Source organism: Strigops habroptila, chromosome 3, assembly GCF_004027225.2.
Source record: "Strigops habroptila isolate Jane chromosome 3, bStrHab1.2.pri, whole genome shotgun sequence".
Lineage (NCBI taxonomy): Eukaryota > Metazoa > Chordata > Aves > Psittaciformes > Psittacidae > Strigops > Strigops habroptila.
This window is the reverse complement of record NC_044279.2, coordinates 53322554-53345616: the sequence shown is the minus strand read 5'-3', so window position 1 is coordinate 53345616 and position 23063 is coordinate 53322554. Positions and strand designations below refer to the sequence as shown.

The 23063-nt window shown below is 34.6% G+C and overlaps 1 protein-coding gene across 13 annotated transcripts in view; it reads left to right on the top strand.

The window, feature by feature from the left end:
- CCDC91 (coiled-coil domain containing 91) overlaps nucleotides 1–23063 on the top strand; it is a 114548-nt gene that overhangs the window by 6188 nt on the left and 85297 nt on the right. For 7 of the 13 annotated variants that reach the window (XM_030479391.1, XM_030479393.1, XM_030479383.1 and 4 more), the window contains exons 2-3: nucleotides 18477–18537; nucleotides 18648–18726. In XM_030479391.1, the coding sequence (XP_030335251.1) occupies nucleotides 18508–18537; nucleotides 18648–18726 (109 nt within the window). In that variant the 5' untranslated portion in view covers nucleotides 18477–18507. Of the gene's footprint in view, nucleotides 1–6127; nucleotides 7318–7622; nucleotides 7710–10232; nucleotides 10313–11755; nucleotides 11781–14133; nucleotides 16354–18476; nucleotides 18538–18647; nucleotides 18727–23063 lie in introns of those variants that run through there. The other 6 variants (XM_032919809.1, XM_030479387.1, XM_030479385.1 and 3 more) reach the window with 6 other exon arrangements.

Below are 23063 nucleotides of genomic sequence, written 5' to 3'. Positions count from 1 at the left end.
AAGTTTATATTGGAATTCGGTAAATGTATTCTGTTCAAAAGGTGAGATCAGATTTTATATGATAGATTTCCAGGTTGGGTTTTATCTGCTGTTGAGACAGGTCTTTATCTTCTTTGTAGATACACTTTTTGACTTGTTTGGTACAGCAGCCCTTGTATGGAATTCAGAAAGGCAGTGTTTTAATCTGAGGTCTTTGAAAGTCAGTTTTCAGCAAATATATTTGCTATTACTGTATGAGTAGTAGCAAGAAAGTGGAAAGGGTTTGATATGTGATTGCAGTAGGAGCTTGTGGCCAATGACAGCCCTATTTGAAAAAAAATAATCTTCCGTGTCATAGGGAAAGCTTTCTGTGCTTCACTGCTAGAGGAATTACAGACTGACTTCAGAGAGAGGAGTTTGCTAAGACAGTGATGACTTTAGAAAATATCTTCACTACTGACAGCTTGTTATTTTTTGTTTTAAAGCAAAATCTGTAAGTGATAATGAACATACAGTTCCTTATTTTAAAAAGGCAAAACAGGCTGCATGTATTCTGATCTGGTTTTATTTAGTGTCCATCTGAAGTTTTCTAGAAGTATTGCAGCTTGTATGTGTTTTTCTAAAACTGTTTATAATGACCTTCTTAAGGGGTGAGGGTAATGCAGATCAGAATACCCTGGGGACATAGTGATGGGGGTTCAGAATCATCGCTTTAGAATCAGTGGTCCAAATTCAGTCCAGCTTCAGCTGAGGAGCTCACCAGGTCACACCTATGATTTCCATTTGTGTTAAGAACTGCTGGTTTGTTAGCAGCTGTAAGATAAATTTAAAATTTTCAGGACTGAAATGTCACTGTTCTTTATCTTTGAGCGATTTTTGTTTGGGGTTTTTTAGGGCCATTATTTAGAATTGTCACTTCCTTATGGTGGAGATGTTAGACTTTGGTACTCGTTTAGTTGGGTGGAAGAGCAGCTGGGACTAAGACTTCGTATTTTTAATGTCTTTTCGTGTGTATTTTTGGTGAAGAACTCTAGGCACATCTGATGTAGGACTTGAAATATAAAAGCAACTGAAACTGCTAACAAAGAAAGGGAAGATGAGGGGGGTGGTTTGAATGATTTTTTTTTTTCAGGAAGATAAAATCCTGTGTCCTCAAAACATCTTTAAGTTAAGAGGTAAGGGAAGAAATACATTGCGTAGCCTTCTCTGATCAGGGAAAACTAGGAGGACAACTGGTGCTCCTTTGAAATGTGTTTTACGCCTTTCTGCTTTCTAAGCAGCAGAAGACTTCAGTTTCGGTATTTAAAAGTCACTGTTAGTAATATATAAACTTTTTAGGTGATGGGGAGATGAACAGTTCTGATTGTTTTCTAGAAGACATCCATTGGTGTGATGGTTGGTGAGATTTATATTCAGAGACCATTTAGATCAGAGAAGGAAGTGAATTTGAATGTTAAGTAAGTGTTATCTGTGAGAATTAGTGTGTGGGAGAGAGTAGGTAATAACAGATGACACCAATCGATTGAGCTAGGCTGCAGTTAAGATTTGAAGATTCAAAATACAAAAGTTCCAAAGGTTTGGAGATGGTTTTGTGATGCTAGGTTGTTGTAGATAGTTGAGGGACCAAGCTAATTTGAACTTCAGACAGGGGACATGAAAATAGTACTTATTCATTGCTAGTCATTTCTTTTCCAGGCCGGCACAAAGGTAATTTTTTTGTACAAAGGAAAATAGCACTGGCTGTGCTTTTCTGTTAATATTTCTGAAAAACTCTGAGATGGTTATTTAGTGGATGTGACAAATAAGTCCTTAGGTCAGTTTGCGGTGGTAATGGCAAACTTAGTCAAATTGAGCTACAAAAGTGCTAAACCAAAACTGAACTGCTTTGAATATTGATTTAGAAGTTCATACTAAGAATATACTTTTGAAACAGTCTTGGTGTCTATGTAAATATGAATAGATGCCCTTTGCAAGTAAAGACAAATAGCTAAATTCATTCTTAAGCTGCCACTCTTCTGTTTTCTATTAGAGGTTCTATGGAATGGTTTGTTTTCAAATGTTTCAGAGCTAAAGAAGTCAGCAGACCGCTTATGTGCTGTGCTTGTTATGATTGCATTTACTTTAGTTTTTGCTACAGTGTAATTTCTTGCAAGGAATTGATTGATGAAGAAGGTGGTATTGAATCATGCTGCCAGTGCAAGAGCCTACTTTTAATCAGAATTATTTGTTTGTAAACTAGTTTTGAATAAAACAAATTTTAAGGAGAAGAATAAGAAAGAACTATCTTTTTCTTACTTTAATTACAATTGAAATCTTCATAGAGTGGGAGACACCAAGAAGTACAAATAAAAAAAATTAGGAAAATATTGATGATAGTTTGATCTGTTTCAAACCTGTCATCTAGTACCATAGAAACATTTTGTTAGCTTACAGTGCTTTCTGTACATGCGCTAGAGTCTGAAGTTCTGTTAACTTGTAAATAAATAGATGTACTAAGTAAATGCTAAATGTACTAAATAATGTACTAAATAGTATAAAGTTCCTTCCATGTCTCCTTAAGGCTTTTGAATAAGATGAATGTAGGTAAAAGCTATCCGGTATTCTGTGTACTGTTGCCAAAACTTGGTGTTGTAGTTCTTCACAGTTGAATTTTTCTTCATTAAATACTTTGCCAGAACACACTGCTAGAATTCATTTTACTTATCTTGAGATGGGCTTGAGAGAAAGAAAGATTGGAATTGCATTGCATTGAATTTGTTTTAGTATCTTTTTATAATAAAGACCTGTTTTCACTTAAATTTCTTTTTTTTTCTTGCAGAACACAGGACAGTGATACTTTTTTTTTTTTTTTAATTATTTTTTAAAAGAGAAAGTTCCGAGGAAAAGAAAGACCTACAGTCAACTTCTTTGCACTAGGCTTACTCTTTTTTCAAAACTTTAACAACACCTTCCTCTGTTACAGTTCTTGAGTTTAGTGTGTGTGTATAAAGAGAAATAAACTGGAAATCCTGTCTCTGAGGATTGGAATTCAGTGTAGTTTTAGATGGAAAACAAAATATTTTAGCATACACTTGCCAGTTAAGCTTTTAAAAGGACTTTCTATGGGGTGCAACTTCTGACATAATGCAGAGCTTCTAAAGTTTCCATGCGATATACATGCCACAGTCATCATGCTTTTAGTTTCTAAGCTGCTGGACTGAAAATCAGAATCTTGGCCTGATCAACTGTAGATTAAAGAAAATTTGTACTTAGTTTGAAATGCTGGTTTTCAGAGAAGTCTTGTGGCCTGTGATATGTTCTGCTGGTGGGTTCTCAGGGTTTTCTCATGTTTCTATCTGTTACGTGGGAAACTTTCAATAGTTTGGTTTACTTCTCTTTTACTGGACAAGTTCTTGCACAGTTATTAGCACTAATATGGTACTATGGTAACGTAAAGTGACTGTGGAAAGGTTCTCAGCAACTGATCTTAAAAGTTACAGTCCACTTAATTATTCATACAGAAATTGAATATTAATTACAGCATGATGAATGATAAAATGAGCTATTGATACTCCAGAATCAGATTAATTTTAGTATTAGAAGATAAAAAACAGGTTCTGTTTTAGGATTTCTGCAAATACATTTTTCCTAGTTTTTTCTAGTGCTTAAAATGTATGTGATACAGATATGTAACTATCAGTATTGAAGTTACCTGAGATTTGGTGGAGTTATCCTTTAAAAAGCATGCATGAATTGCCTGTAATGTTTATAAAGAGGCCTGACTTGCCCTTTGTCGGGGTTGAGAGAGCCATAGTGGTTTAGAAACATATTTTCTTTAAAAGGAGAAGAGACAGGAATTAATGTGCCTGAAAATTTCAAAAATAGAGGCAAATTATATTTATTTTTGGAAACCGTTAAATTTAGATTGACTGTGGGCTCTGAAGACTTTGCTATACATAGATACTTTTTGTTTTGCTGTCTAAAAACAAATGCATGCGCTCTCTCTGTCTCTTGATATGAACATGTATATATACACAGGTATGTTGCCGCAGTGATACACCCATGGTTGAGCAAAGGTATGAGTTGGGTTTTTTGTTTGTTAGTTTGGTTTTTTTTTTAATTATAGCAAACAGAAAATATGTAATATAAATATTTCATACTTTCAGTGCACACTTTAGAAGAGCATCTTTGTCATGCATTTGAAAGGGGCCAAGGTAATACTGTCTAGAAAATGAATTTATCAGTAAAAGATTGCAAAACTTTTTCACACTGATAAAGATACTGACCTGCTGATTGCCTTAATGTATTTTAGAGGGTGTTTAAGGATTTAGGTAATTAATTAATCCAGTTATTGTAAAATGTATTAAAGACATGTTTTAGTAAAATGGATACATATTGAAGTTGTATAAAGAATACTGAGTAGCAGGAGTGCTCAAAAAAAAAAAAATCTAGGTCACTTTACTACAGTTTATTTATATATGTAAAACACACTCAGAAATTAGTATCGTTCTAACATACCTGAATCATTTTTCTTAAAAAAAGAAAAAAGTTAACAAAGTTGTAAAAACTAACACATTTGTATTTTAAATGGTTGTCTACAGGTAGCAGCTATGGTTAAATTGTTCAAATTTCATCGTAGTGTAAAATACACTGGGATCTGATTACAGTGACTAGTTTAGAAGTCTAGGTAATAAATAAGAGTATTTTTTAAAAAATGAAAATGTATCTATTTGTATGCCACCACTGGATGCCATGGAAAAATGTACATATCTGTATTTAACCTGCTTAAACTTGAAGTGACTACAGAACATCTAGAATTGGAAAAACTCATGAAGGATAGAACACTGGCAGTATCTTAGTTGCAGTAGGGGCTGCTATATAGTTTTTGCTTATTAATTAAATCGTGGTTCTTCCATTTGGTTTGAATTATAGAACCACATGCTAATAAAAAAGTGAGGGAAGGGTGAAAGGAGACCAACAGTTTGCAGAGTTGAATTTAGTTGTAGTTTTCTGGCAGACTGCACTTCCCATTCAGCATTCTGGTGACAGACAGCCAGGCTGCGTTTGAGCTTCTCTCATTAAATGCTCTAGGCTTGAATTTCTTAAAATTATTTTGGCATTTTGGATTTTATTTAGTGAAATGTTTTATGATAATAATTTTCCATATAAGTTGTGCACTCAGCAGTATTTCTCCTGGGAAAATAATGGTTTGATTATAGAAGTAGCGTAATGTACTACTCATCATGAGTGAAGGGAAATAGCTGTGATTTTTCTGTTAATATTTTTTTACTGTCTGATATTTTAAAAAATTACTGGATTAGCTGAAGTTGTCCACTGGCATATTTTTTTTCTTAAAGTCTCTACAAAAAATTATAGTAATTACCTGAAACTTTAAATTGTTAAATGCATTGGGTTTTTTAGTGTTGTTGTTGAGTGTAGGTAGAGACTACTAATGGTTTTTATTCAAATATTCAAGCTTTTTCTTGCTGACTTTAGTCAAGCAAACTTGTCTTCATTGAGAATTTTGCTGACTAAAGAATATGTAATTGCCCAGTAATTAATGTAGTTAAAAGATCTCTTACTCTTACACATAGTTTACTCTTTGGAACCTGAATGTTCTGCCTGTTTTGTCAGTGTTGCCAGAAGGGATTGCTTCTGCATAGTAATTTTTGGATAAATTTCAGTAGTTCTTTTTAAACAGTGCTGGTTTCAAAAGCTATTAAGCTCTGTGACTATATAAGGTCCTTGTTAACTTAAATAATTCCATGAAATCTCAAGTATATTATATAGAAGCTCCCTATACACATATATGAATAAATAAATGCCCACTATAGTTTGTTATAGAGAAGACCTTATAACACTCTTCCAATACCTAAAGGGGACCTAAAAGAAATCTGAAAAGGGACTTTTTACAAAGGCGTGTAGTGACAGGACAAGGGGGAATGGCTTTACACTGAAAGAGGGGAGATTCAGATTAGATATTGGGAAGAAATTCTTTACTGTGAGACTGGCAAGACACTGAAACAGGTTGCCCAGAGAAGTGGAAGTGTTCAAGGCCAGGTTGGATGGGGCTTAGAGCAACCTGGTCTAATAGAAGGTGTCCCTGCCCATGGCAGGGGGCTGGAACTAGATAAGCTTTAAGGTCCCTTTCAGCCCAAACCCTTCTATGATCCTTTGATTTGATGATTATTTTGTTCTTGTATGTGTATTCTACATGCACGGTCATTTTAGCCTTTAGAATAAGTACCCCTTAGGCATGCATTTATTTCCAGTTTACAAAGGTCATGGAAGATATACAAAACTGTCATTTAAGATAAATTACATGGGAGAAAGAGCAATTAGTTTCTGTTAGACTGGGAAGATGTGGAGCATTTTGAATTAGGTGCAAGTTGTGATGAATGGAGGTTTGTTGGCATATATTACCTCTAGTTCATAAACTTTGTGTATCCAATTTATTCTGCATCTTAGCTGTGAGGCAATGTATGTTTTATGAGTTATCTGGGGCTTTGTGTGTGTGTGCATGCTAGTGTAATTTGGGGATGGATATTCTTTCTCCTCTAATTCCACATTGCCATCAATGCCATCATTGCTGCAAAGAGAAGTACTGTAGAAGGCAGAGACATTTTGAAGGCTATCAGTGTTGTCTTATTGGCATAGCAAAATATGTGTTGGGTTTGTGTGGTTTTTTTTTTTTTTATTTCTGTTTGCTAAGCCTTGCTATATGATGATATTTAACTGCTAAGGAGAAGTGCAGATCTCGGGAAATAAAATCATTGTGTTTGTGCTTCTAAGTCATAGTTTGCATGCTTCCTGCCTAGCTTTGTAGGTTAGCTAGGGAAGGAGACAAAACTGAATGGATTGTAGGTTGGATGGAGAATCTGGTTGGTATGTTCTTGTCTGTTTGGGAGTAGAGGGAGTTTAACTCCTCTTGAATGAGAAACAATTGTTGCTTAATTGTTAAGTGATGAGTGATGTTCTTGGTATCAATGCCCTCATCATGTACTTGGTACTTAAATTACTTCAATGTCCTGCTAACTTGCTGAATATGAGACCCCTTGGAAAATACCTTCTTCATTATGAAATGGGCACAGTAGTGCCTACCCATCTTGGTCAAAAGCTTTGGTACTGGAGGAGTATTCTAGAAATTCGTAGTAAGTATAAAGAATCAACTTGGCAAAAGAAATTATTTTAAAGCATTGTGTTCTGACTGAAAAGGATTTAGGTGTTGAGCCCTAATCCCATTTTCATTCTGGTCTGATCTATGATCTCTGTTCCCAGCTTCCTCCTCATATTACAGAGGCATCAATGGCAATCAACCTTTTCGTTGAGGAGTAAATATGTTTTTCTTGATTGGAAAAGGTAACATATAATTGTTATATTATGTTGTTATTATTAACCTATAATTATGGTAATATCCACTTGGTCGTGTGATCCACTTGGTCATTGTATTGTCTGCGTAGGAGCAGACCAAAAAGGAAGAAGAAAAAAGTAAGGATAATGTGCACAGACATTCTGGCAGCAGTGTTTTCTGTTGGAAAGCAAATTAGCATTTTCATTTTACTTGTTTAAGGGGTGGGAGTTGCACAATGTGAAACCTTTCCAGTTTGCTTTGTACGAGTCATATGAAAATTAATTTAAAATCACATCTTGAGTTGCTTCTCCAGGAATAGAGCCATCTCTTTAGGAAAGCGTGAAAAATCAACTTCCTCTACTTGATTTGTGAACAAAAAGTCATCAAGTCTTCTTTTCAGGTATTAGTAAAGGGAGAAAAAGGTGCAATGATGATGCATTATTCTTTGTGTGAGGGAGTAATGCCTGGTGTTCTCTGTCTCTAATAGTATACCCAGAACTTGCAAAACAAGGGACTCATTTCGTGTCAGAGAAATAGATTGATATCTTTTTCTTGCCTCAAATTAGTACCCTTTCCCTATGAGAAGTACAACACTTCCAGGGTTTGGAGAAAGCTGAGGGGAGGAGTTCTGTTAATTGCAAAAGTGAGTTTTCCTATCTATTAGGAGGCATTCAGCAATAATAAAGGAATTATGTGTATTTTTATTTAGTACGGTTGGAACCACATCCTATTTTCCATAATCGAGTTATCATGTGCATGTATCCATAGTCACCTGTCAGCTTTTCTAACATAAAGATAGAATAATATTATGTAAATTCTAACATTTTACAGTTTTTGCAAACTGTCAATATGCAAGTTGAAGGAAAGCAATATCCCTCTCATAATATTTAACGATCAGGTTTACTAAGCATTCTTTATATTTGGACCTTTACAATTTTATTTTTCATTAAGGGAAAAAGCCTCATTATAACTACATATCAAGGTTTGTGGGGGGGTTTTTTGGTTTTGTTTTTGGGTTTTCTTTTTTTGGTGTGTGTGTGGTTTTTTTTTTGTGTGGTTTTTTTTTTTTTTTTTTTTTTTTTAGATGAAAGATTCTTTTTCCGGTAGAAGTAGTGTTGTTTTTTAGAACTGGTGATTCACTCAGCACCTCATCTTCTGAGTGTCATGCCTAAAAATCTAGTATTATCCTGGTTGTCTTTTTTAAATTTTTTTTTTTTCTATAAAGGATATGTTCCTTCTTAATATATAGGGACTTGAGCATTCTTTTGTTAATATTAATGATATTTTTTGTACAGGTTTCCACACATCCATATGAACATGTATTCAAAGATTTAGATGTATGTTTTTGTATTGTGTCAAACCTATTTTCAGGTATTCAATTCTATGATCAAGTTCCCTTGAGGCAGAACTTGGTGGTTTTTACTCTTGGAAAGCTTCTCCATCATACAGACACCTCTTTCTAAATTCTAGTAGAACACATTAGTTTGATTTGCAAGTAAAAAGAACTGATTGCATTAAGGAACCGTAGATATTAACAGAAAAGAATAGAGAAGCAGAATGTTTCAACTGTTAGTCTAGGTTCTTGAAGCTTAATAATATTTTTAAGAGGAAATGCATTTGAAATACCTATGACCCTTCTATTTTACTTTTAAACCCTTTGTTTCTTAAGCTATCAAACATGGATCATAGAAGAAAGACCGCTGTTTGTCTTAGCATTCCCAAGCCCTTAACAATGGATGTTTCTGTACCATTCATTTCTCCTAAGTAAAAAGATTGTGTTACATGAATAAGCACTATGTAAAAATCAAGCATATAAAAAAATCAAGTAGTTCAGTTGCATGAACTGTCTGAAATGGATATCCAGCACTTCTCTTGAGAGAGAAACACTAAATAGCAGATCAAGACCAAGAGGAAGATGCTGATTGAGACTAGTAAAACTGGCTCAAGAAGCTATGAAACGTTAGACTTTTCTGTCTTGCCATATTCACAGTCAAATCATGAAATTTAATGATTTTTAGGGAGGGTTTTGAACAAATTAATCAATTAGCAGTTTTCTACTACTTCCAGGAAAACATCTCAATGCAATCTTTCTTTTTTGTCAAGATATTTTTCATGCTCAAAGTGCACCTCAGCCTTCTTCAAGAAATATCTCTGAGTACAGAGATTTATGTAAGTTACGTTTTCTTTGAACTCATGATGAAAATATTTCATTGGGTTTTTGTTGATTTTGTCCCTCCTGCAACAGTGAAGATTTCTAGAGGTACTTTTTCCGTGCTTCTCTCTTGAAGTTATTTCGTCATTAGCAAACCTAAAATGATCCTGGACAGATGTTGGTATTTATTAGTACAGTTCAGCTGAAGAACAATCTCAAAGGTGGATTTACTTTTTACAACCTCTACTACTAAGATTCCAGAGTTTGTGGTTAGTTTGGTTTAGGGCTTTTTGTTGTTTTGGTTTGCTTGGGTTTTTCACTATTCTGGATAAAACTGAAATCACTGAATAATAAGCCATGCATGGAAGGGACATCTGAAGGTTTTCTAATCCGAACCTCTGCTTAAAGCAGGTCTGACTAGAGCAGGTGGCTCAGAGCCCTGTTCAGTTGAGTTTGAGTATCTTCAGGGATGAGAAGTCCACAGTGCCTATGGTGTTCCAGTATTTGGTCAGAATTTTCACTATTCCAGCTCCTGTTCAATGGATCTTTCCCTAATTCCTGTGCAACTCTGAGACCAGCCCGACCCTGTCTTTTAGAGGACAGCATCCAGTTTTATGGTCTCTAGTTCAATTAAGGATACGTTAAGAATGAGAGTTAGTTTTTAGCCTACTGGGGTCACTTTTGCTTGGGCATTTGCAGGTCCATTGGTGTCTTATATTTGTGACTTAGTTAATGAATGACAAATTCTGCTTTTCTAACCTTTTTTTGTAGAACACAAACTGATGATAATCAGAAGCCTGGAAATGAATCTGAATCGGAGTTACAGTTTGGTTTGGACTTGACAATTATAGGTATTGCCTAGCTGAGCATAACAGAAGCGTTAAACTCCGGTTTAATTCAAGCTACTTTGTGAAGGGGTTGGGGGTAAATAGGGAGAAGGCTCGGTGAGGGGAGAGATTTTTCTCCAGAAAGCACACGTTTGAATTCTATCAGCTTTGCCAGACTTCTCACGGCAGTTTATGTATATTTTGTAAAAGTGTGTGGCTTTTGAAGTAGAAAGATACTTGTGTTAGAGAAAGATTATAGAGGGACATTACAGAAACTTAAAAATTGACTGTGATTCCTTATTTTTATAATGGAACAAAAGCTAATCTGTCCATGTTGTGGTCATGAGAAACCAGTCATGGTGAAGACTGAAGACCTTGGAAGGATTTTCTGTAAAATCTTGAGTTATGGAAGTTGTTAGAATTAAGTCTATAGATATTGATGACAAAGAAAGAAGCTGAATAATATTGTAATAGGATAATTGTGCTGGGGTTGGTAAGGTTTTATTTTAATTCATCTTTGAAGATCTAGAATGAAAAAATAGCTATTTTTAAATTAAATTTAATTTAATTCTTCTTAAATTCTTAAAGTTGGGAGTCACTGACAAAGAATCATGGGCAAAAATGTAGAAAAGATCCTCAGTCAAGAAGTATGTGTGTTAATATAATTCTAGAAGGTTACCAATTGAGATGAGTAATTAAATCCATGTTTGTCTTGTTAGAGATTTATTTTCTTTTTCATGGCCATAGATAGATCTTGGCGACCAAGCCATTTGGAAGCCAAAGTATACAGACTTTTTAATTGAAAATATGTGCTAAAAGTACCACTGTGATACTTGCAAAATCTTTCCTTCTGAATGATGCTATCCTCTAAGTACTTATGGTTACACATGGAATCCTCATGTGGTCCATGGGTTGTGGTCTGGTATAGAGACAAAAATGGTTTATGTATGTGGTAGACCTCTACCTCAGGAAATACTCAGAAGTCAACCTCTGCAATTATTTTTGAATCACAAGCAGAGTAGTATTTTAGATGTTGGCCTAAGGGTCACACCTTTTTATTGATCTAGGAGAAAGCATGTCTCTCCCAATTTATATTCATTCTTTCCTATACATAAATGCACAGTATGTATATGATGATTTTACATGTGTGTAGAGTTTAGGAACAATGAGTGAAAGTCAGGCAGTTTCTGCTTTTTCACGCTATAAGCACTATCTAGGAAAGCTAAAAGTGTATGCTGAAGAGGAGGGTCCACAGGTGCTAAACCACAAAGTTTTGTGGAATTGATTTTACAGATTATTTCCATACGTACTTTTGTGGAATTTTGGAAATTTTTGCTCATATTAGTTCAGTACTTTTCAGATGAGGATCTGATTTGTAAAGAATATTTTTGTTATTTTTTTTAAATGAAGACTATATCCAGCTGAAGAAGTTTTGTTTTGTGATTTTATGCAGTTGTTGAAAATCTTGCCACCCTTATGATGCTTATAAAAGGTATGTTAGTGTCTACTCATACGCTATCATTGTTCTTCTAAAAATGCTTTTTTAAATCAAAGTGGGAAAATACTGTATCATAGGGTATAATGCTTCGTAGAGGACCTAGATCCTACATGCCTTTTAGATACCTCTAGGGATGGTAACTCAGCCACTTCCCTGGGCAGACTGTTCCAATACTTGACAACCTGTTTGGTGAAGAAGTGTTCCCTAATATCCAGTTTAAACCTCTCTGGTGCAACTTGAGGCCATTTCTTCTTGCCCTATCACTTGCTACTTGGGAGAAGAGACTGACACCCACCTTGCTACAGCCTCCTTTCAGGTAGTTGTAGAGAGCAGTAAGGTCTCACCTGAGCCTCTCTTTCTCCAGACTAAATGAGCCAGCCTCACTTTCCAGGAGAAAATTACTATGGTGTGTTCTGTGTTCTTTTTCTTTTTTCCCCATAACCTTGAAGTCTCTTCCTTTAATATGTGGTTGAGCTTGCTGTTGGGTGTTCAAATATAGGTGCTAACTGCCGTATTATTGTGCCTTTCATTATGTGAGCTGAAAGGCATACTGCTTCATGGTGGTGGGGATTTCCTACATGTCCAATTATATGACTGAATACACACTGTAACATGACGGAGAACATGGGCATTTTGGTGATGCCTCATGATAGAAATAGGGCATAAAGCCCTTGAACAACTTTGGGGTGGTATTGTCTTCTACAAGGTCTTAGACGGTCTACTTCAAGGAAGAAAATAAAAGTAGGCTTTCTTTTTTTCTGATGTAGCATAAAATAAAAGTTTCCATCTCCTAATATAAAGAGATGTGGATGTTATATGCATTTGGCAACACTTCATTGGTTCAAATAATATTAAATAGAGCAATACTTTCCAAAGTAGTTAATTTTCTCCTTTTTCTTAAAATTTTGAAGCTGTTTGCCTAGTAGTGTAGTTAAAAATTACTTTAACCCCACTCCCCCCAACACAACTCAAACCAAAAATTAAGAACCATAATGCACCCCTCTCGCTTTCAAATAGTGAAAAACTTAATTCAATTTCCAAGTTTATTTGAGCATTTCATTCTCTTAAATGATAAAAAGTTTGTATTTCTATTCTTAAAAGGTCTGCCTATTGTTTACCTTTGGTTCCAGCCAGAAGTCTTTATAGAGATCTCATTAAAAAATTATAGCTTATCCAACGTTCATTAATGAGCACTCCATGTGAAGTAGTGTATTTCTTAATAGTTGAAATATCTCCGAGGTAAAAATTAGCCTGATTTCTTCTTGTATAACTAATTTATTATGGCTTTGGCAGAAACTCTTAATTTCTTTTGGAAGTCTTGTGTTAATTTTGTCACTTCAAAGATATTTTTTTAAGATCATGTTTATAGTAATGCAGCCTAATTTTCCAAACTGAAAGACAGTCCTAAATTTCCTTCTGTTTTCATGTCCTCATGGTCTTGTGATTTTAGCTCTTGCTCAATTACATACATTCCTTGTAAGATACAGATGATAAATGCTGAAAATTTAATGCAGAATTTAGGAGCTTCTAAGAGCTTTCCCATAAAAAACTAATACAGAATACTTTTTCTGTTGCAAGTGTTGACTCTCCTCATTAAATAACAAACCACTAAGTGAATGTGAACCACATGGATCATGCTATCTTTGTTGGAAAATTCTGCATTCAATTTTATTGAATTGTCAGCTGCTTTAATAATAATAAAAAAAGTCTGTAGAAGTTTTTTGGTTTTTTTTATTGGAAACAAGATGCTTTTATGAGGCAAATTACAGAATTGGAAGTTACAATAATAAAACACTAAAAGGATTGAACTCTCCATTGGTTTGAAGGATTGAGAATTACTGCATCATATTTTTTCATTGTTTTTGAGGGGGGGAAAGAAGAAAAATCACCTAACTTTCAGTACCTCACTACAGCTACCATTTTTTTAAAATTAATACCTGACAGATACACTAGAAGAGTTTAGTTTTACTGCTGGGAAGGGAAGTTAGAATTCCTCAATCTCAAAAACAAACAAAACAAGCAAAACCCAAAACAAAATCTGCTAGTAGCTGTTGTTTACTTTTGTTTTGACAGCGATCTTAAGTAATGTTTATGTTGTTTTTCATGACACTGAATTCCTGGCCGTAATGGATGAAAAGTATTCCTCTGTTTCTTGTCTAAGTGTTATTAAACAGGTTACTTTTAGTGCTGAGATCTCAAAGAGGAGTGAAGTGAAGAATAAAAGTTTTATTTTTATTGGGTTTTTTTTTTTTGTGGTTTTCTTTTGCCATTATATATGCTTCTTAAATGATGACTTTTACGTTATTGTTGTTTTATTTTTAAAACTCATATTCATCTTGGCTTTTTGGTGTCTACAGTTTTGGCCAAAGATTTTGGTATGTTAGGTAGGTGCATTTCACAAAAGTTCTTGTGGCCTATGTTAAGCTGATGGTCAGGTTTTGGTGACTGCGTTTTCTGTAGGAAAGCTTGCAGGTATCTTAGATATGTGCATCTATCTGTGTTTGAATACATTCATCATGCATTGTTATCGGTCACAGAGAAGAAAGGCTTGAGCAACCTGATCTGAATGCAGTGTTGACCCTGCTTTGAGCTTGGATTGGATGGCTTGCTGCCCTGAATTCTGGCCTAAATTATTCTGTGATCTGATGAATACAAACTTGTTGATAAGATTTACTGAAAATGCAGTGGCTTACATATTCATAACCCATGAGAAGCTTCCTTCTTTACACAGGAGTGTGACTGGAGAGCTTCTCAAGCATTTTAGGACATGAATGTCATGAGAATTATAATGTTTTGGAAATGGCCTGGGCTGAATGACCTACTGTGTCTTTTCCAACTATAACTTCTATGAATCTGTAATTTTGAGGTTGACTTCTTGTTGTCCAATTTTACAGTTACTTAATTCTAGTATCAGGCATATTTTAAGAGACCACATTTAGTCATGGTAAGACCGTGTGGCTTGTTTTTTCTTCTTATTTTTTAAATCCTTCTAAAGATTGTCGGCACTTAATGTATTCTTTCCTATTCCGGTACCACAAATAATGTTCCTAGTCTGTGAGGAAAAAAGTCTGATTACCCGTTCTGGAATAGATGAGTGATTAAAAAAAGCTGCTTCCAAAATTGTTGCAGTTCTGTCTGAGGCGTTAAGCTCGTGCTGCTGTTTACTTATACCAGAACTGCATCCATCACCAGAATAAGGGGTGGAATTCAGCATTGTTACCAATTAAGTTTATAACAAATTATTCAGACATTTTTTAGAGCTGAATGTACATGTACTTCTGAGGGCTATGAAAGACTCCTAACTGAAAATAAGGTTGATTAATTTCTTTCTAAATAGTTCTTAAAACATTGGTGTGGCCCTGTTTCCTTGTCCCTGCAGAAAGCTCCCTTTTTATCCAAGAAGAAATATGTTTTGGGAAGGCCATCGAGTAAGAGCTCTTGCATTAACACTCTTTAAAGAGAACACCTCAGCCTTTGAGGTTTTTGGGTGCCCTATGTCCGTATCCCTCAGGACTTAATCCATGCTTTTTATCCTAATTTGCTGCCTGCTTACTTGTGATACATGTTAAGTTTGCCAGTTTACAGCAAACAAAGCATGCAGACCAATCAGGATTTCTTTTTGGTGGACTAGAAACATAGCTTTGTCGTTGAAAACAGAGGTATGTGTACATGTATGAACACATATTATGCATACACAAATAGCAAATGGCTCTTCCTAGCTGGTGGACAATCACTTAGCTGAAGAACTGGAAATTAAAGGATTAGCAGTTATGCATGAAAACACTATTGATACTACTGAGACTTAACTTGGAGTCTGTTTCTCTCATTCCCTTTAAATGGTGTATGGAATAATTCATAGATCAATCATGTTATTACAGCCATGAAATGTCTGTGTTAAAATTTGTGGAGTAAAGTAATTTTAGGTCAAAATACTCTTCTGGTCATTACCAGACTTAGAAAACATGTATATGAAATGTAATAACAAAGATGATTCAGTAACAGGTTCTTCTTCATTTTTTTTCTTCTGAACTACGTGTTTTTTCTCTATCAAAAGTTTCTTCTAGTTTATGTATACATGGGTTCTTATAAATTTTCTTGTATGGGTTTGTGTTGTTTTCCTGGAAATCCTCACTAGTATTTAATACACGTTTTGTCTACGGAGGATTCTGTCCTTTACTGCCTTCTGTCAGTGCTGTATTTGGTGATAAATGAAAGTAGTTAATCATTTAGAACATTATTTTTCATATTTCATCAGTGTTTGCCTTTTTTGTTATTAAAAACAAGTCTCTTAATTCAAAGGTCTTTTCCAACCTAGTTGATTCTATGATTTTAGCATGCCTTTCCAAAATTGCTTTAAGTCCTGTTGCACTCCTCTGAACTTGTTCCAGTTTGTCTTTTTAAAACACAGTGCTGAATATGGAATACACTTTCTCTGGCTGAGACATAACCAGTTCTGAGATGATGGGAGTAATGTCTCTTGCTTTTTGGGAAGAAAATCTGCTGTGGTACTTCGAAGTAACTTTGGGTAAAGTCTGTAGGAGCTGTTGATGTGATACATTGTGTATAGGTAAAATACCTATTTGCTTTTCTAAAGCCTATCTTTCTCTAACTGACTGCTCTGATTGCTACTTAAATGCTGCGATTTGCAGTACCTATATAAATCACCTGTTTGTTATGCATAGCATTTAATAGTAAGGAGCGTGAATACGTTGAGTTTCTCGATTATTTGCACATTGCCGTCTGCAATGTTCCATCTATACAACTTCTGTTGCTATCAGTTGCATGTATTATTTTTTTGAGTTATTTATTAAAATGCTGAATGTTAATGGAATGCACGAGTGTTTGACTGGTTAAGGTTGTCATTGATACTATAAATACAAAAAATACTCAACTATGTTATTTCTCTCTTAAGAAATAAAATGGCACAAAATCAACAAACCCCCTTGCAGTCCCTAAAAAGATATTCAGTTCTTTTACCACAGATGAATATTGGACAATACTTTAATTTATCCAGATCTGTCTGCTTTCACTGTGATAGTGGCAATATAAACTAAATTAATAAGAACTTGGAAATTAATTTGTTAAACTTTGAAAGATGTGTGATTGAAGTGAAGTCTTTATTGGCAGTGATTTTCAGCAGTGGATATCAACTGAAAGTGTCTCCTTCTCAGATTCTAATACTTGAATTTGGAGATTTCCTCCAAACCCTTTGAATTCTTTTTCTGAGTATGTGCTTTCACAGTAATAAAAGTTTCTCTAGCCTATAGTCTATTTTAACTGAAGACAGTTAATTTTATAGGTATTTTCACATTCAATAGAACCTAAAGGTTTTTTGGATCATCCTTCATTAACATGTCAGAATGATTCGTTTTTTGTTTTTTTAAATACATGTAATACCTTTGTTTAAACAGCCATGTATATCTTGAATTACTTCCATTAGCTGAGTAACTTATCCTGCATTTTTGTAAAAGGAACTGCAGTTTAACTATAAATATATGAAAATGCCACAGAATTCAGGGCTACAACTCAAAAATGCTGATCAGTTTGTAAAATCTAAATCAGCCCCACCGTAAAACCTAGGGAAGGACCTCTGTGGTAGCAGAAAAATTTCCAGAAATTCACCACAGTCTTTTTCTAAGTTGCAGTTTGTGCTGATGTTGCCAGACAGCTAAGAGATGGGAAAAGCAGGAAATCTTTTTTGATTTAATCACAGTGCTGATTTGGAAAAGCAATTTAACAATGGAAAATATTCTTATATTTTAAATCCTAAGGACAAAACTATGAAGTACATGGTAGATTGTGACTGCGTTAAATTGGATTGTCTTCATTACTAATGAAGAAAATCCTTCATTTTGGAATCTGATGGTCAGAAATCCTACTTCCTTGACTACTTTGTGTGTTTGTTTTTATTTTGTCTGTTTGTTTTTTTGTTTGTTTTTTTGTTTTGTTGTTTGTTTTATACTTGAGAGCAATAGATACAGCTTTTAAAGTACAATCTTTCTGGTTTCCTATCTTGGAAGGCTGTTTCTAGTTTTGCTTTCAAAAGATATTTGACAATATTGGTGGACAGTGCTTATCTTTTCCCTTGAAGATATTCAAATTCCGTTATAAAACACCCAGTGTCTTCGTTTATGTTGATCAATAAAAATTGCTTTTTAAGAGACATCTTGCAGTCCTAGCCCTTGCATCCTCTGTTTGAAAAAGTTTTTATTTAGGTCCCTTGATCTTTTGAAGAACTTGTAAATTAGGAAGATTTCAGGTAACCTGTGGAGAGGAGTACTTGGATGAAAGACTAAATACTCATTTCCAAATTGTTGATGAGGTTATGAAGAGCACATAGATGAGCTAGGTAGCAGTTGTACTCAAGTGAAGGTCTCTACTCATCTATCATATAACTGAAGAACAAATACATGAGTCACTTTGTCATTTAACTTCTAGTTGATCATAATATCAGCACATTCTTCTTATGAGACTGGCCAATGAAATATAGCCATATTCCTCCAGTGTAGAGCATTGTATTACTTCATACTGCTGGGCTTTTTTGATGTGACAACAGTGACTTCTTTTACCTGGCTTTGTCCTTTAAAACTAACACCATACCTTTGGTTTTGCAGTTTTTGTTGCTATTTTATGAGTAAATAGGATATAACAACTGAGTGTTTGTTTTGGTTTTTTGTTTTTTTAATCAAGATTCCTGCTATATTCTGGTACCAGTTGAAAAATGGATGATGATGACTTTGGAGGATTTGAGGTATGCTATTTGGATGACTTAATTTTTAAATGTAACTATTTTCAACCATTTTTAAAGGTGTTTATAGCATTTTATAAAATACTTTTTTTTCTTTCTCTGTGTGTTTCTAGGCAGCAGAGAGTTATGAGTTTGGGAATGGTGAAAAGCAGACTACATCCCCTGCTATTGCTTGGGCAGCATTCCCTACAGGTATTGATAAAATCAGTATAAAAGTTCTTAATAATATATTTCTGTTCTTCTGTATTCACTGTAAATATTAGTACCCAGAAGGATGTATATACACAATGAAAGAATACAAAGTGGTGAAAACCTAGCATAATAATGTTCCTGGGTAATTACTTTCGGAAGCTGCACAAAGTTGAACTTTCTTGAGGAATGAAAGAGAAGTACATTTTATCCAGTTCAAAGGCTGATTGGCATCTCATGGGAAGAAGAAACAGAGCTTCGTCACTCAAAAGATATTCCTACTTTTGAGTATAGAAGGTCTGTTGCAAATGATTGGAAAACGTACAAAAAGTAAACTTAAAAGTAGGGCTTGAACATGTTGCTTCTTCCATTATATTTCTTTGATTGTGATAAAGTTATTCAGTTGCTCGGGGAGGATCATCTTTTTTTTTTAAAGTTTTTAAAGTTAGAAAATATATTATACATCCTTTATCTCAAGCAGAAGCTGAAACATTATGAAGCTATTTTTATTAATTTGTAGAAAAGCCCAGTGCCTGTCTGGATTTTAAGAAATTAATAAAAGCTCATTGATAGTGGATAAATCTACAGTATCAGCAGAACTAAAAGATTAAGGAGGTGTTACTTGATTGCCAATTGATCTTTGTTCTGGGAGTTTTATTCTTTGGTCAGGAACTGGAGATTTCGGCCCCTTATTATATAATTATGCTGAATAAATTATGCAAAATAATTATAATTTTAAAAGTAATATGGGTTTATGTCAATATGAGCTCCCCATAAATCATAATCTTCAAATGGTTTTATTTATTTTTGGTGCTACTGGCTTTCATCTGTTCCAGAATAGTTTTATTTGTTGTTAAAATAAAAAAAAAAAACCAAATAAAAAACAAATAAAATTTTGCAAGAGGTAGTAGGATCAATGCCCACATTCTCCAACCTCTTTGATTCCATGATTCTATGAAAATAAGGAAACTGTATTTTCGCAAATAACTTTATTATTCATCTTGTCATTTTGACTGTTATTATTCAAAAATCCATAAATTCATTACCATACTTGAATGTGTTTAAATTAAATCCAATATAGCTGTGCAGTGCCTGTCTCATGAAGTCTCATTTAAATCTAATGAGGTACGTACAATTTAAATGATTTGGAAGTAGCATGGAAGTTTTTCGTATGATTTGTGAGTGACACAGAAGTCTTGGGGTAAGTTGTACGAAGGTATTTAAAAGAAAACCCCTTGCATTCAGAATATCTTATTAATGTAAAACCCTTTACGTGACTTTTCCATGCAAATGTTGCTGTGAATAATTTAACTTATTGCAAGGGACAAGATATTAATAGCATCAATCAAAATGCTTGTTAGGCATTGACTTGTAAATTAACGTTTTTAGTAACAGAAATAACTGAATTGTCTGCCCAATGTTATTTATGCTTATATATAAGTTGTTCTTGTCTTACTCTAGCAATTTTTCAGTCAGTAAGGTTTGCTGAAAAATGAAAGAAACTCAAATGTATTATGGTGCTATCAAGTGTGATACCATTATATACACCCAAGATTTGGTGAACTTTATGGAGTCATAAATTTCCTGCATACTTGATGTTTGTAAGATATAAAAAGGTATAAAATAACACTGTAACCTGTTGCAATATTTCTCAGCATGCAGGAAAAAATCAGATCTTTCTAGAGCCCCAATGTTGATTAGAGTGAGGAATTTTGCCCTTGAATTTTGTCTTGAGCTTCTTGCTATCTATTTGAAGGTTGATTTCACTTTTTCAATAGGCTTACAGTATGATAGAATGTTTATTGGTATGTGCAAATAGTTTTTTTTCTGTGCATTTTTCTGTGCACTTCAACTCAGAAAATGTTCATTGATTGTGGTTGGTGGTTCAGAAGGGGAGAAAAATAAGAATTTGTACAGCAGAAACATTATACCATTCTTTCCCCTTCCACCAGAGCAACTACTAGAAAGCATGCACCGCTTTCCATTATGCTTATCTCCAGCAGTGTCACCTAATAGAAAAATTTTATTCTGGTATTATTCTAAATGATAAAAGTTGAGAAAAAAAAATTGTTTATTTTTTTCTTTCGTGGTTTCAAGTTTGAATTGGAGCCCATCAGACCAAATGCTGGATAAACATTGAAACAGAGAATAGGGTTGGTCCAAAGACATTAGCTCTGTGAGATAGTTAGTATGCAATATGAGCGTGGAGGAATGAAGAAGTAGCGAAAGAAAAATAACAAACGTTTGTGTAGTGGGGTTACTTAGGTGTGTTTGCCACTGTTAGCAAAATCCAAAGAACCGGCTGTTATATTGGGTCTATTCCTTCTGATTGCTTATCTGAGGTAGAAATGAGTAATCCTTCTTACTTAGTGTCTTTATGTATGTGATGGATTTCCTTTTTTCTTTCCAGCCTTAATATGAGAAAGTACTAAGAAGAATCACTATTGTATGCCCATCGTCTGGGCTTTGGAGAGATGTGAGGGAACTACTTAGTGTTTTCTTAGCTTGTATTTGTAAAGTTGAAAAAGAGCCAACCAACAGAACACTTTGAGAATAAAAAGTTGCTCTTTGGAAAGATGAGATCTCTCTAAGAACAGTAACGGAGTACTAAGTCCTATGTTTAAGGCTCAGATTTAAATGCAGTTCAGAACTGAACACAAAAATTTTAAGTTTTTAAAAGCTCTAAAATAAATTATGGAATATTCTAGTGTCTTATCACTGGCCCACGTGGTTACCAGAAGAATGCAAAGAGGCTGTCTGTATTAATTATTATGGCTGGCCAGAAAACTCTTGTGTTTTTATTGTAAGACATTTTTCAGGGGGTTTTGCTATTTAGACTCATAAACTAACTTTTTTGAGGAAAAAAAAAATGTAACAGTTATGAGGTTAGCAAAGAATTTCATTTATTGAACACTAATATTAACTTTTTTTTTTAATAGAATGGCCAAATCTAACTGTGAACGTGTTATTGAATTTAGAAATGTTAGTGGGGGTGATGTGATACACTTTTATTTAAGACAGTAACTCAAATATTTTAGACTCTAGAGTGGACCTTGAAACTGATAAGCAAGATACTTTGGTGAAATAATTATTTGTAAGTCAGTTTTTCTTTGTTTCTTCTTTAGGTGCTTAGTAGTAGAAACACTAAGTTTCTAAGTGCATTGTTAAGCAACTTATCTAAAATAAGGTTTTAAGAGTGATGTTAGTTCTCAGTTCAGTAAGCGTGCACTGGAATATTGAAGTGCCTATTTTTATTTTTAATTTGCATGGCTTGAAAGGTGCTGGTTTCAGCTGTTTTGTTGAAATAGTTGTTTTCAGTTGCTTCTTTTCATAATAAAGTTTGTTTTTCTGCAGAATACTAACATCTTGATTTGGAAGGAGTGGTGGAGGGGTGGAAAATAGTAGTAGGAAACTAAGATATCCCTAAGGAGATTGGAGGAAACTGGTTTCATTCCTTGCCATGATTGAACAGGTTCAGAGGTCTTTGAGAATGGAATACAGCCTCATTTAACTCTGGAATGATCTTTTTCTTTTGCTGACATTTACATTACTTGGGGTATGCTGCTTTAAAAATGAGTCATGTAACTTTTCAGATTTGACTATCTAGAATAGTTAAAAGACTGTCTTGTTGCATGTTTATTAGATTACATACCACCTCCTCTCTCGCTTGCTTACAGTTGCCAAACTGCTTTAAAAGACAGTCATATTGCCTGAATATTTTGGCAGTTTTCTGTAAACCCAGGTCTTTAAAAAAACAAACCAAAACTGATGAGAACGAGTTCTCAGTTTTCTTGTGTAGTCATTGAATACTAAAAGATTTGTTTCTGAGGTTCAACTAGATGGTTGCAGTGTTGTAAACTTTTGGTAGCTGTATGTAAGTTCTACTTAAATAAGAAGTTAGGAAATAAAATTAGTATTTCCACATGGCCTTAGATTTAAGATGCTGAGATAGTGTATGTAATTACTTCTTTTCTGGAATAGTTTGGCTTCAGAAGACTAAAATGTGGGAAGAGCTTTCTGCTGTGAAGTGTAACAAATCATCTTGGTGTCCCTCAGGGATCGGTGTTGGGACCGGTCCTGTTCAACATCTTTGTCGGTGACATGGACAGTGGGATTGAGTGCGCCCTCAGCAAGTTTGCCGATGACACCAAGCTGTGTGGTTCGGTTGATATGCTGGAGGGAAGGGATGCCATCCAGAGGGACCTTGACACGCTTGTGAGGTGGGCCGATGCCAACCTTATGAAGTTTAACCAAGGCAAGTGCAAGGTCCTACATCTGGGTCGGGGCAACCCCAGGCACTGCTACAGGTTGGGCAGAGAAGAGATTCAGAGCAGCCCTGC